We start from the raw sequence: 13,998 nt of genomic DNA on the forward strand, positions 1-13,998 counted from the left end.
CTCCTAACTGCCCCCGCCTGTCTGGTCCCCTAACTGCTTCCGCCTTGCCAGCCTGGTCACCACTCACACTCCCCCCTCCCGCTGGCCTGGCCACCCTGCTGTTCACTTGTTTGGTTGTCCCTCACTAAACCCCCTGCCAGTGTGGTCATAAGCAGCCATCTTGTGAGGGTGTGAGGGTTAATTTGCATATTATTGCTTTATTATATAGGATGGCTCCTACATAAAAGTCCCTTTTTGCTGAAAGCTTATTATATACTAAGCATTGCTCTCAGTTCTCCCAACAGCTCTTGAGGACATTGATGAGAAATGGAGGCACTGAAAGATGAAGTCAGTACTCCCAGGTCACATGCCCAGTGGGTGGAGAGGCAGGATTTGAATCCAGGATCTGAGGCTGGAGCCCATGCCCGTAGGTGGTTTGGGAATGTGTGCACATATTGAGGTGCCCGCTGAGGCTGGTGAGATGGAAGAATGCTGGTCTAGGGCTTAGGGGACCAGGTTTTCGACCCCTGCCCTGACACTCACCAGGTATACATCCTTGGGAGAGAGACCGCCCTCCTGAGGTTTCAGTTACCTGCTCTGTGAGATGGGAGGAGCATCTGAGCTCAGCGAGGGGGGCGGGGGCAAAGCCTTTTCCAGCCCTGACACTGTATGACAGATTTTGACTTTAATTTAGCCTCATGCCGAATGAATTATGAGTCACCCCCAGTCCTGATGATATGGAAAATGCAGAAGGTCAGTCTAGGCTGCACTTGCTTAAGATTTTGTTTTTAGTGAAGCAATGCTCGCACATAGTATTTTTTTTTTTTAAAGCCCTAGAGAAGTTTTAATGACACAAACGAAAGTCCTCTGTCTAATTTCTTCCCACCCCCAGTTCTACGCCGGAAAGCAACCACTGTTAACATTTTCAGCTGTTTCTTCTGATGGTTCCTTTCATGTCTCTAAAGTTACAGCAAAGGGCTTTGACTTTGGTTCTTCTGCATCCTGTGCCCTCCTTTCTCTCCCCTGATTAGCTGCAGTCAGGAGGAAGGTTATCCAAAAGCCAGCAGGAGCCAGACAGCCAGCTGGCCTGGAATGCGGTGGGTGGATGCGAGCTTCCAGCTAAATCATCTCTGGAGCTTTCCAAGGCTGGGCCCTGAACTCCCCATCGCGCCCTGATTCTAAAGCTCATGTCAGGTTATGAAATGGACCTTGTATTGCGTAACAGCGTGGGTGGTGGTCGAAACATTATCCTGGTAAACGTGCCAATCAGTTGTATAATCCATCTAAAACCTAATGTCTAAGAATTGTTGGGAAAAACTGCGTCTTGGAGTTGAGGAAATAGGCTACGCTTCTTGGTGTAAACATGAAAACCATTCCCTGGTGGTTGAACTTAGTATAAAGCCCTGGTTTAGCAGTTCTGCCTCCTCTTACACAAAGAATTCCGTGGGTTGAAAAACATGTGTGGCCATGAATGAAAAAACATTGGGTCCTGTCAGTTTTTCTAGCCGAAATGCGTGTGTGTGTGTGTGTGTATGTATGTATGTATATATATGTGTGTGCGTGTGTGTGTGTTTGTGTGTAGAGTTATGTAACTTTACCCCCTCCTCTAGGGCCTCTTAGGATTGACCCTTGTGCCTGAAGATTTAAAGGGTTTATGGGTTTGGACCTTTGTCTATATATATTAAATTCCATTCTGGTGGCTCATTCCTATGTAACAGCAACAAAAAGGTTGAATTGAAAATGAGTCTTTCCCAAATTGACAGACATTCTACAAAATAACTGGCTCATATTATTAAAAAATATCAAGGCCATGAAAGACAAAGAAAGACTAAAGAACCGTTCCACAGTAAAGGAGATGAGAGAGAGCGAGATGACAACTACATATAAGGTGTGGGTCCTGGGTTGGATCCTGGGCCCCTTAAACAATTTCCCCCCCTTTACTAAAAAAGACATCAGTGGACAGTTGATAATTTGAATAAAGCCATAGCTCAGATTGATAGCCTTGGATGAACATGATGTTCTGATTTTGGTTCCTGTGCCAGGCCCTGTAAGAGAATGTCCTCATCTTTAGGAAATGTGCACTGAAGTATTTCTTTTTTAGGTTAAAGGAGCACCATGTCTGCATCTCACCCTCATTTTTTCCCAAGTCTGAAATTATTTTAAATTAAAAAAATTTTTTTTAAAAGTCTTCCCCCCATTCCCAGATCTGCTAATTGCCTTGCCTTAGCCTCCAACTGGCAGTGGAATCTTGGCCATGGAATCTTGACATTGGCCACGGAATCTTGACATTGGCCATCGCTTCAAAGGGAGCCGTGTGGCCCAGCCTGGCGGGCCCGCTGGGGCGGGCTGCGATGTCCTGGGGGATGGGCCTGGGTGCTCACATGCTTATCTGGGAATATTTTTTTAAAATATATTTTATTGATTTTTTACAGAGAGGAAGGGAGAGGGATAGAGGGAAACATGATGAGAAACATTCGTCAGCTGCCTCCTGCATACCCCCTACTGGAGGTGTGCCTGCAACCGAAGTCCATGCCCTTGACCGGAATCGAACCTGGGACCCTTCAGTCCGCAGGCCGACGCTCTATCCACTGAGCCAAACCGGTTAGGGCTATCTGGGAATATTTTAGTCAAGTCAGAGTTCGAAACCAGAGAGGCCTCTGTGCAGGAGGAACTCAGTTCCCCCCAGGCCTGAAAAAGAGCCCCAAGACCTTTGTTAACCCCAGAAAAGGGACACCGACAACAGGAAACGCTCTCGACTGCCTTTTCCCTCTTGGTGGAAGGAACCCCTTGTTGGGTCACAGCCAAGATGGACAGTGAGGTGCCGTGGAAAGAGAAAACAGGACCTGGCCTTGTCACCAAGTCCGCCGAGCTGCACAGGGGCTGCCCCTGGGCCTACCGCTGGGATTGGGACCCCCAGTCCTTTGTCCCACCACCACTCAAGTAAAAGGAGGGTTTTCTGAGAGATTAAAGGAGCCTGTCATGGAACCGAAGGGAGGGAAGCATCATTGGGCCTTAAGCATAGGGGCCGGGTTTTGGGCTCTTCTTCTCCAACGTGTTCCAGTTGCCTCAACAGTGTTGGTTTAAGCCTGTTGTCCCAATAAAAATATTTTTATTGATTTCAGAGAGGAAGGGAGAGGAAGAGGGAGATAGAAACATCAGTGATGAGAGGGAATCATTGATTGGCTGCCTCCTGCACATTGGACTGAACCTGCAACCCAGGCATGTGCCCTTGACCAGAATTGAACCTGGGACCAAACCTGGAACCCTTCGGTCTGCAGGCCAATGCTCTATCCACTGAGCCAAACCGGCTAGGGCGCGGTGTAATTATTAATAGGGCCCCTCCTCAGTCTGGACAGTGCCCCGGTTTGATCGATAGGTTATGCCACTATCTGATTTCTGGATCAGTCAGGAACCCAGATAATCTCCCCTCCTCTGCTGCCTCCTGCTGTTCTCTCAGCTGCTCTCTTCTCACTCTCTGCCCTGTGTCTCTGTCACTCCCTCCTCTGGGCTCCTCAGTTCTGTTCCCTGAGCGAGTGTCTTGTATCAGAAACGTGGCTGCAAGGTTCTGCCGGATGCATGGACGGTCCCCACAGAAGGAAGTGGCGGCTTTGGCGAGCACCCCAGGGGGCCTCTGCTACCGGACTGGGGCTTGAGGTGGGAAAAAAGGAGTCAGAAGGGGAAGGGACTTAGGCACCTGGTCTCCAGCAGTGATTCTGAGGTCTCTCAGTTTGAAGGGCCTAGTATTTTCTTCCCCTTTTTTTCTTTTCCATGAAGTTTCTATTCCTTCGGCGCTGTTTTAACCAGGGTCTTACAGGTGGATGGATGGACATTGCTGATGTGGAATGGGGCTCGCGCAGCAATCGGGAGTGTGGTGGCCCCTGGTGGGACGAGCTTCAGCTCCCGGTGGTCCTCTGTCCTCCCCCTCCCCCGCCTCTGCTTCCTCCTGGCCCTGTGCCTCTCAGATTGGGCTCCCTTGGCGTTGGCTGTACCCTGGTATATTCTTTCTGATTCTGCCTCTGCTGCAAAATTCCTGAAGGTAGAATTGCATTGTCCTGTCTCCCCTCTCACGGGGCCAGGAAAGCCGCTCCCGAGCTGGGGCTGTGGGAGGAAACCTGGCAGAGGCAGGGAGAGGAGGCAGCTGGAGGACCCCAGGAGCCTTGTGTGAGCTTTCAGGGGGGCAGCCAAGCGAGATCCAGGGTCCAGTAGCCAGACCTGTGCTGTCCAATATGGCAACCACTAGCCCTATGTGGCTATTTAAATTTCATTTAAAAAACTAAAATTTGCCCTGACCAGTTTGGCTCAGTGGATAGAGCGTCGGCCTGCCGACCAAAGGGTCCCGGGTTCGATTCCAGTCAAGGGCATGTACCTTGGTTGCTGGCATATCCCCATTGGGGGGTATGCAGGAGGCAGCTGATCGATGTTCCTCTCTCATCGATGTTTCTAACTCTCTATCCCTCTCCCTTCCTCGCTGTAAAAAATCAATAAAATATATTTAAAAAAATAAAAATAAAAATAAAATAAAAAATTAAAATTTAATAAAACATGTGGTATTTGCACTAGCCACATTTCCAGCTTTCATGGAGCCACGTGTGGCCGGAGGCCTCTCCATTGGACCACACAGGTGGAGAACATTCCCATTCCTGCAGAGTGCTATCAGGCTGGGGAGCCTTACTCCCTGTTCACCCAGCTCTGTTCAAGTGGGTCCTTTGTGTGTTTTAGTAGCTGCCACGGTGCTTCTAAAGAATAGGTTGGAGGGGTGAGAAGAAAACATGATTTGTCGTAAACTTCAGAACATTTCAGGTATCTCAGAACTGGTCGGTAAGTCCAAATGTTTTCAGTGGCGCCTTTTATCGTGTAACTAGAGGCCCGGTGCACGACATTCGTGCACTGAGCGGGTGGGTGGGAGTCCCTCAGTCCGGCCTGTGCCCTTTTACAGTCCAGGACCCCTTGGGAGTCAGACATCCTTAGCACTGGCAGTTGGATGTCCTTAGCACTGCTGCGGAGGCCAGAGAGGCTCCCACCATCCGCTGTGTCAGCCTGACCACCAAAGGGCATCTCCTGTGGTGAGCGTCTGCCCCTGGTGGTCAGTGCGTGTCATAGCGACTGGTCGTTCTGTCGTTCGGTCGATTTGCATATTGCCTTTTTATTATATAGGATTCTATGATGTCCCTCTAACGGGCTTTATGGTTCTTAACTGGTCATTCTCTGGCTGCTGTTGTAATTTTTGCCTTATCCTAGTTTTCTGTATGTACTGTTTATTCTCTATTTCTCTTTAAATTGATTCACACTCTTACTTCAGTTTGAAAAGGAGAATTTATAACGGTAAGTGGAAAACCAAGAAAGGGAAATGCATTTTTAAAGCAAGAGTTTTATTGAAGGTGTGTACGAACGGAAGTGCCCTACTCATCACAGCATGGGACTAGGAGAGCAATGCTGGTTGCTGCCAGTGGGTTATTGTTCAGCTTATCACGTAGCAGATTCCGTTCTCGGTGGACAGTTCTAAGCCGGGACTGGCCATTCCCTTCTTAGAGAGGAGATTAGCGAAGCAAACGCCAGGAAGTGCAGAAGGCGCTATGAAGGCAGGGTCGCACCAGCGGTGGCTTTAAAGAAAGATCTGAGAAGTAATAACCGCTTCACGGTTAGTGACAATATGCAGGTGTTTCTGTATGAGCAGGGTGTCTGCGGGGCAGGCCGGATGGGGCAGGTATGGCTTGGTGTCATGCAGCAAGATAATGCCTTCCTGCCTCAGGTCCCCTTTTACATTCTTATAATCGTTGAGTACCTCAGAGAGCTTTTGCTTTGTGAGCAATACCTATATTTGCCATGTTAAAACTTAAAAGTAAGAAATCTCAAAAACTTGTATTAATTTATTTTAAAAAACCATAAACCGCCCCCCCCAAAAAAACCCCACAATGGAATAAATAAATAAGTACATAAATAAATATTATTATTCTCAAAAAAATTTATAAACCGCCCTGGTTGGTGTGGCTCTGTTGGCTGAGCATTGATTGTCCCGCATACCAAAAGGTCACCGGTTCGGGTTCGATTCCCGATCAGGGCACGAACCCAGGTTGTAGGTTCCATCCCTGGACAACTGATCCAAGTTTCTCTCTCTTCCCCTCCCCCGTTCTCTTTCTCTAAAATCAATAAAAACATATTTTAAAAACCACAAAAGTCATAAACTAATTACATGTTAACATTATATTTTATAAAAAATAACTATTTCCTCACATAAAAAAATTCATGACGAGAATGTAATTGTCGGTGATTTTTCAAGCCTTCTCATGTCTGGCCCAGTAGAAGAGCTGGATTTTCGTGTCAGCTTCTGCTTCCCATCGCTTTCGATGTCCCATATCAAGGAGTCTCTGGAAAACTCCATTGAACACTCATGAGAGAATGAAGGTGGAAAAGGCAGATAAGTCTAACTTGATTATGAAAATTGACTCCCAGAAAAGGTCTCAGGGACAGCCCCCACCCCAGGGTCCCCTGGACCACACTTGGAGAACCACTGGAGAAATGAAAGGCACAGCAGACTAAAAGGCTAAAGGCCTGCACTTCCGCCTGCGTGTGACATTTGCGTGTGACTTCAGGCCGAGCAGCACTTGGCCGCCAGGGCTCCTGTCCTCCCATCCGTAGGCCGGGAAGGGTCATTCTGGCTGAGCCAGTCTTGCCGGTTGCTGTGAGGTGCAGATGCCTGTGAAACCTGGCTCTCGGCTCTGCTCTGAACGCAGTGTATTTATAAATGGCATTACTAAGGATCTTTTGAAGCGTGGTGTCATCTTTAATTTGTAGGCCAGTTATTTTTAAAAACTGACATCCCGTCTTAATCTCCCTGGGTTCTGGGGGCACTTTTGAGAAGTGGGAAGGCTGTCATTTTCAGCTCCCAGGTGAGATAATGGAGGTTTAGGGGAGCGGGTTGGCCAGGAAATAGGACCCTGACAATCGGCCCCTGTGTCCCAGGCTCTCCGGTGCTGGCTGGCTTGGCTTAGCCGGGGTTCTTATCTGATACGGGCCTGTGCTTGTGACACACTGACACATTCACACCGTCAGCAGCCCTTCGCTTGAATAAATTGCCATCAGACTGCGTCAGCTAATGGATGACACAGGTTTCAGATTTGAAGATCTGAGGCCTCACCCGAGCAGAGGGAGCCCTTCTAGAACTCCTTCAAGTGCCGATGTAAGAAACCAGCCGGTGAACAGCTTGTGTTCCTAGACGGGTGGGGTCTGCTCGTTCCCCCGAGATGCGTTTGGACTCCTGACTGCTTCCTCCTTGGGTCATCTACTGTAGAGAAAACGGCTTTCTCGCCTCCCTGGACACCCCTGCAAGCACCCTCCGCTCTGATCCTGGGAGACACACTTGCCTGCAATTGTAGGAGACGAAGGACCACGGTCATCTTTCCTCGGAACTAGGAAATAAGGCAAAGAGCACAGGGTCAGTGGAGACAAGCTGGCTTTCGGGTGTGGCCAGCTGGTGTTCGGATGGATCTAAGGAAAAGTTTTATGCGAGTTAGGCTGAGTCCCATTCCCTGGGCTCTGCTCCTTGTACACACGCTGTGTGGTCGGGGGCAGCGCCCTCCATCAGCTATCCATATTTAAGTGCAGACTGTAGATTGATCCTCCCCTCCCGTCTATATGAATATGACTACCTTAAGGCCTATTTTTCAATAATTTTTTATGACTTAATTTGATTGCAAGTGACAGAAATCCAGTTCCAATTCGCTTAAACTTAACATAAAGCAGTGGTGACAGTTGGGGATGTACGTGCTGGTTTGGCTCCAGGGAAGGTGGTTAAACTGGGAAGCATTAGGTCATTGGGACGCCCCCTCCCCTGCAACACTCCCTCCCTTCCTCCTTATCTCCCTCCCCGCCTCCATCCCTTCCCCCTCTTTGGTCAGGCTCTCCCCTCATGGTGCCAAGATGGTTGCCATCTGCCTCCTCAGGGGAGAAATGTCCTCTTTCTACCCGTTTCCGAAGTCCCAGAGTGAAGTCTCCTTGGTACCGACGGGTCATTGGTTCTGATGTCCTCCCTCAGCCATCACTAAGGCCGGGAGTATCCACACCAACCGGCCAGCCCTGGGTCACAGACTACTCCTAGGACCAGGGGGAGGCCCAGGGAATCAGGGCTGTTCGGTGAGACAGGCAGGAAAGGTTTTGGTCTGTGGGTCCCCAAACCCAGTATTCGTGGAGAATTGTCACTGGAGTCGCTCTGGTCCTCTGTGGAGCGATGGAAGGACTGGGTCCGCTCTATCTCGTCAGGGAGAAGGCTGGCTTTGTGTTGAGCTTTTAACACATCTCGGATGAATAGGCTTGTTTGTGGTTGGATGTCAGCCAGTCATACATCATCGTCCCTGGCAACACAGCCTGTTTACGGAGGGAGAGGCTGACCTCACATCAAGTCTCTTGGGTTCAATCCCTTTGATGGTAACACACTTAACCAGGCTGGTGGTCCCTGAATCGCCCACCAGAATCCCCTGAGGAGCCTGTTTCACTCTTTGGTAAAACCCAGATCTGCTTACAAATCCATGTGGTGTTCTGCCACAATAGAAATTTAAAAAAAGGCAAACAAACAAAAACCCCACTAGTATTCTTTTCTTTTTAAAAATGTTTTTATTGATTTCAGAGAGAGGAAGGGAGAGGGAGAGAGAGAAACATCAGTGATGAGAGAGAATCACTGATCGGCTGCCTCCTGCATGCCCCCTGTTGGGGATTGAGCCTGCAGCTGGGAATCAAAACTGTGACCTCCTGGTTCATACATAGGTCAGTGTTCAACCACTGAACCACACTGGCTGGGCACCCCACTAGTATTCTATTCTCCTACCCCTACCTCCATTTTTTCTCCCTTAGAGGCAATTCAATCGATCAGTTTAACACATTTTAGCTGATTATGTATGTAGTTATTCACTTCTGTGATTATAAATAGTAGACTTTGTGTGGCTATTTCTTGAGTTTTCAGTTTTACTTATTATCTACCAACATCCCACTACGGAAGGTGAGATTTGAGACTCTTTCCGTCCTCTGTCCCCACCACACACCCACTTTCCCCATCCCCTTTCCTCCCAGCAGAATTACTGTATAGCCAGTATCTGATTCTGACATTATTGCAGCTATGTAAGTGCTGTTGGCAATGGAGCCATCTAGTAAAGTACGATTACTTTTACTTCTTGTGGTAGAACGCACTCTGCAGTCATTTCTCACAGAGGGTACGTGGAAAGTGAGTTGAGACTGGCTGTAAACATATAACCGTCTCCCATTGTGCATGGCATCAAGTTTAGATGCCTAATGTGGCACACAGGCCCTCCCTGGCTGCAGCCTCCTCAGACCTCCCACCTGCCATCCTTTGCTTGTGCTGGTCCCTCAGTCGCTACCTGGTGAAAGGCCCTTCTTCAAGGCCTGACTGAGATGACACTTTCTTTGGGTGGCCTTCCCAGTAGGGGGTCTGTTGCACAGTGTGTGTACTGGGGCCTCAGTACTTATGTCACCCGATTGTACCTACCTGATAAGGTTGTTAGCGATCACACAGGTGGGTGGAATTGAGCCTTTACGGTAGTGTCTGCCACTCAGTAAATGTCCATCTGTGCCGTGCAGCCTCCTGTCTTAGGAGGACAGGGTTGGTGGGTTATATGCATTAGTGACCAGAATAGCTCTTGGCAAATCAGAAACCTCCAGGAGTTGGCAGGGAGCCTGAGTAAGTGAAGCGGGCCGGTGTGATTTGGGCACAGCGGGTGGGGACAGAAAGGGCAGTCTCTCTCTCAGGGGCGTCTTCGACTCCCCTTCGAGCCAGTGGTTGCCAGGTGGGAATGGGGGTCCGGTGTTGACAGATGATCTGACTGCAGGCCTGGCCAGCTAGGGGAGAGGTAGGAAAAATCCTGGTGATGACACAAGGCTGGGGAAGGGACCAAGGCGATGTCAGAAGTGTCTGGCACAACATGACGGGGATGGAGTGAGAAGTGACCGGGGTTTCCTTTACCCCCTGAGCCATCCCATTCGCCCACCAGGCCCCTACCATCTACTGTTTAGAAACAGCTTTCAGGTAGTTACTTGCGAGGCAGGTGCTTTGCAGCCAGTGGAACCTCGTGTTTTACCAGCAGGAGGCTGTTGGTCTTGGGGCAGCCCCATGGCTGGTGATCACGTGTTGTTCCTTCTTCTCTGAGAATCCATTTCCCCTTTCTCAAAGGCATGTGTGTGCTTGCGTACACACACTCACACCCCCACACCCTCACATGCCCACACACACACACACACACACACACACATATACACACACACACACACACCCTCCCCACCCCCACACCCAAGGCGTGGCTGCATCAGGCAAATGCCAAAGGGAAAAGGAGGAGAGGGCATGTGGGGTCTGTGAGATATTGACCTGACCTCCAGTATGTCCTAGACATGGGACTAACTTTCTTTTTTTTTTTAAATTTGCGCTCCTGTGATGTCCACAGGTCTGGTTCCTCAACTTTTACCCTGTGATTAAGCTTGGCGTGGCCCACCTGCCTGTTCCTTCCAAACTCCTACCGAGGCCCAGCTTTTATTTTTATTTTTTAAATCTTTGTTGTTGAGAGTATTACAGATGTCATGTAATCCTCCCAACATTGCCCCCCTCCACCCGGTCCAGCCCCGCCCGCCCCAGGCCTTCGCCACCCTGATAGTGGCTGCCTCCGGGATGGGTGGCCGCCCTATCTCTTGCCGTTCTCCACATTCCAGACTTTCCGCTTCCTTCCCTTCCTTGAAAGCACCTTGTTCTCCCTCTCCCCTCTGGCTGAGGGCGCTGCTGCCTGCTTGGGACTCAGTATTTCCTCTCCCCTCCCCAGGGCCCATTCATGCTTTAGGTGTCTGTGCAGATATCCCCCCCGGGAGGGTTCTGCCTTCCCTGGCCTAGTGAGGGTCTCCACTGCTGGGTTCCATGGCACCTGTACCCCACCATCCTGGCACCGCCTTCTGGACTGGGCTGTCAGTGCCTGACTTTACCCACCAGATTGGAAGTGCCCTGGAGGCAGGGGCCCAGCCCAAGGCCCAGCACAGGGTCTGGCATGTGGGCAGTTTGCTCTCAGGGTTTCATCTTTTTTTTTTTTAAATATATTTTTATTGATTTCAGAAAGGAAGGGAGAGGGAGAGAGAGATGGAAACATCAATGATGAGAGACAATCACTGATCGGCTGCCTCCTGCAAGTCCCACACTGGGGATCGAGCCTGCAACCTGGGCATGTGCCCTGTGACCTTCTAGTTCATAGGTCAATGCTCAACCATTGAGCCATGCCGGCAGGGCTCGGTGTTTCATCTTGACCACGTCATGTGATTGAGGACTCCATGGTAGGGTAGGAAATGGTGCCATCATTATGGGCTAAGCTGCTGGGGCGGCCGACTAGACATCTTCCCTTGAGGATCTAGACAGAGCCTTTTAATCTAGCCTGTGCTGTCTATATAGTAGTCACTAGCCACAGCGATTTTTAAAATTTAAATATAGCCCTGGCCAGTGTGGCTCACTCAGTTGGCTGGGCATTGTCCCGTGCACCAGAAGGTCACTGGTTAGATTCCTGGTTAGGGCACATGCCCAGGTTATGAGTTCAGTTGATCAATGTTTCTCACATTGATGTTTCTCTCTCTCTCTCTTTCCCCCTCTCCTCTAAAAATATTAAATATATTTAAGATTAAATAAAATGTATTTCCTCAATCTCACAAGCCAATTAATTTTTTAAAATATAAACATTTTTTCTTCTTAAATTTATTAAATTTATTTTTTGATTACATAGAGAGACATCGATTTGTTGTGACACGGCACAGAGTTAAGTTAGGGTTTTTCAAAATGCTGACACACAGAGCTCAAAAGGTTCGCCATCACTGCTCTAAACCAACTGAGCTACCCAGCCAGGGCTCACCAGCCAATTTCAGGTGCTCAGTGTTCACACGTGGCTAGTGGCTGCCACGCGGGATAGTGCCGATGCTAGAACACCTCCAGCAACGCAGAAAGAGTTCTTTGGATGGTGCTGCTGTAGACACTGTCCTGTGAAGGTAGTGGGTGCTTGTAGGTTTTGTGAGGTCCGTCCTTGGTGTTTGTGGGGAGGTCAGGCAGATTTTCTGATTCCTTCTTAAGCCTGAACTGTGCTTCCTCCGTATCCCCCGGCTGCAGGATGCGCGGCAGAAGTTCCGCTCTGTTCTGGTTGAAGCCACGGTGAAACTGGACGAGCTGTTGAAGAAGATCGGCAAAGCCGTGGAAGACTCGAAGCCCTACTGGGAGGCGCGGAGGGTGGCAAGGCAGGTAAGATAGCCCTGCACGTCCTCTCACGGCCTCTGCCCACCATCCCAGCTGGCGATGGGGTGCGCCTTCTGGCTTCTGTGTCTCCCCTGAAAGTTAGAAGCGCGAGTCAGTCCTGTGTGATGGAGAACAGCCATGACTGTCATCAGCTGCATTTGGAGTCAGTCTCTTATCACCGCCCCCACCCCCCATACCCCCCCACAGTCTGCCCTCATCCAGCTCTTGGTACTCTTCATAGAGGGTGGGTGCTGACACTTGATGGCCCTGTGAGTGGGCGCCGCCTTGCCGCCAGAGTTGGCGCCCAGGTCCCCTTGCCAGGCAGCAGGGCCAGCTCAGGCGGAGGAGAGGATGTGTCCAGAACACCAGGCTACTGCTCTGCCCTCTCCTAGTGACCGCCTGCCGGGCAGCAGGCGAATACTCCGTCCCTCTCCTCCCGGTGTGGGAGCAAGTAGCCGTTCGCCTCCCTTGAAATACTGGTTCTTTGTCCTGAGAGCCCAAACAGGCAGCTGAGGCACCAAGACGAGAAAAGGGGCAGCAGAGGGGAGCTGCGGTCAGGCGATTGCTGGGGCCACAGGGACGTTGGTTCTGCTTTCAGAGTGTCTCCCGTGGATGGCTACCGCTGAGATGCGGGGTGTCCCTGTGCCACCGCTCGGCCCCCCATGGCCAGGCATGTGGCCGGGGAAGGAGAAGAGCCCTGACACTGGCCCCTGCCCGCTGCTCCTTCCTCTCAGCCCTTGTCTTGGTTGGTGAGCATAAGTGATCATGACAGTCACTGAGTCCTGTGGACAAGGCGCTGAGTCATCAGGTCTGATCACATAATAGCCAGCCCCCGGGGGCCTGTGATGGACGCACTGTCCACTGGCAGAGCTCAAGATGAATGCTGAGGGCCTCCTGCCCAGCCTGGTGCCTGCATGCCCGCCCCAAGTCCTGCCTCTTTACAGGTGGGGCAGGAAGAAGGGCGGAGAGGTCTCAGAGTGACCCCTACCCCTCGGCCCCAAGGGATCTTGTTGGTCTGTAGCCGAGGAACTGGAAGGATGCTCAGAGGCCCAGGCCGGGTGCGGATGTCACATCTCATCGCCGTGGATGGGGGCTGTCTGGGCTTGGGCCAGGTGGCCGTCTGTCTGTGCACCAGCGGGACCTTCCTGATGGTGAAGGGGTGGGGCCCACACCAGCGGCTGCCAAGTGGGGCTTCCTGTTTTCTTCCTCTGGTCTGGCTCCGCCCCCTTCCTTTCTCTATGGACAGACCCCTCTGGCTGTGGAGCGGGGATGGTCTCAGAGGCCTTCAGAGCATCTCCTTCCAGTGCGTGTTGCGCGGCACCGCGTTCCCAGAGCCTCCGCATCCCCGTCCGTGGGACTCTGTGTTCACGGACCAGCCGTGGCTCTCATGAGGTCGTCCTTAGGACTTCATGGGAGAGTGTTTGGCCATGGAATCCCTGCATGAGCTTAGGTTTTGGCTTCATTTTTAAAAATGTGGTAGGAAATATCGAAAATAAACAAAGAAAATAAGCCCTCATGCCTTCTGTGAACAGTTGATGTATAGTCTTGTTTTTGTTTTTTTAAATAAAGATTGTACTGCAGGGGTGGTTTTTTTTTTTAATATATTTTATTGATTTTTTACAGAGAGGAAGGGGGAGGGGCAGAGAGTTAGAAACATTCCTTAGGACTTCATGGGAGAGTGTTTGGCCATGGAATCCCTGCGTGAGCTTAGGTTTTGGCTTCATTTAAAAAAATGTGGTAGGAAATATCAAAAATAAACAAAAAAGAAA

At 50.4% G+C, this 13,998-nt stretch overlaps 1 protein-coding gene across 1 annotated transcript in view; it reads left to right on the plus strand.

Moving 5' to 3' along the window:
- Positions 1–13,998, plus strand: part of SH3BP5 (SH3-domain binding protein 5 (BTK-associated)) — an 88,083-nt gene that overhangs the window by 37,870 nt on the left and 36,215 nt on the right. The window contains exon 3 of the mRNA XM_006770211.2: positions 12,107–12,235. Coding sequence (XP_006770274.1) covers positions 12,107–12,235 — 129 coding nt within the window. The remainder of the gene's footprint in view (positions 1–12,106; positions 12,236–13,998) is intronic.

The sequence above is a fragment of the Myotis davidii genome, unplaced genomic scaffold (assembly GCF_000327345.1).
Source record: "Myotis davidii unplaced genomic scaffold, ASM32734v1 scaffold962, whole genome shotgun sequence".
In the NCBI taxonomy this organism is placed as follows: Eukaryota; Metazoa; Chordata; class Mammalia; order Chiroptera; family Vespertilionidae; genus Myotis; species Myotis davidii.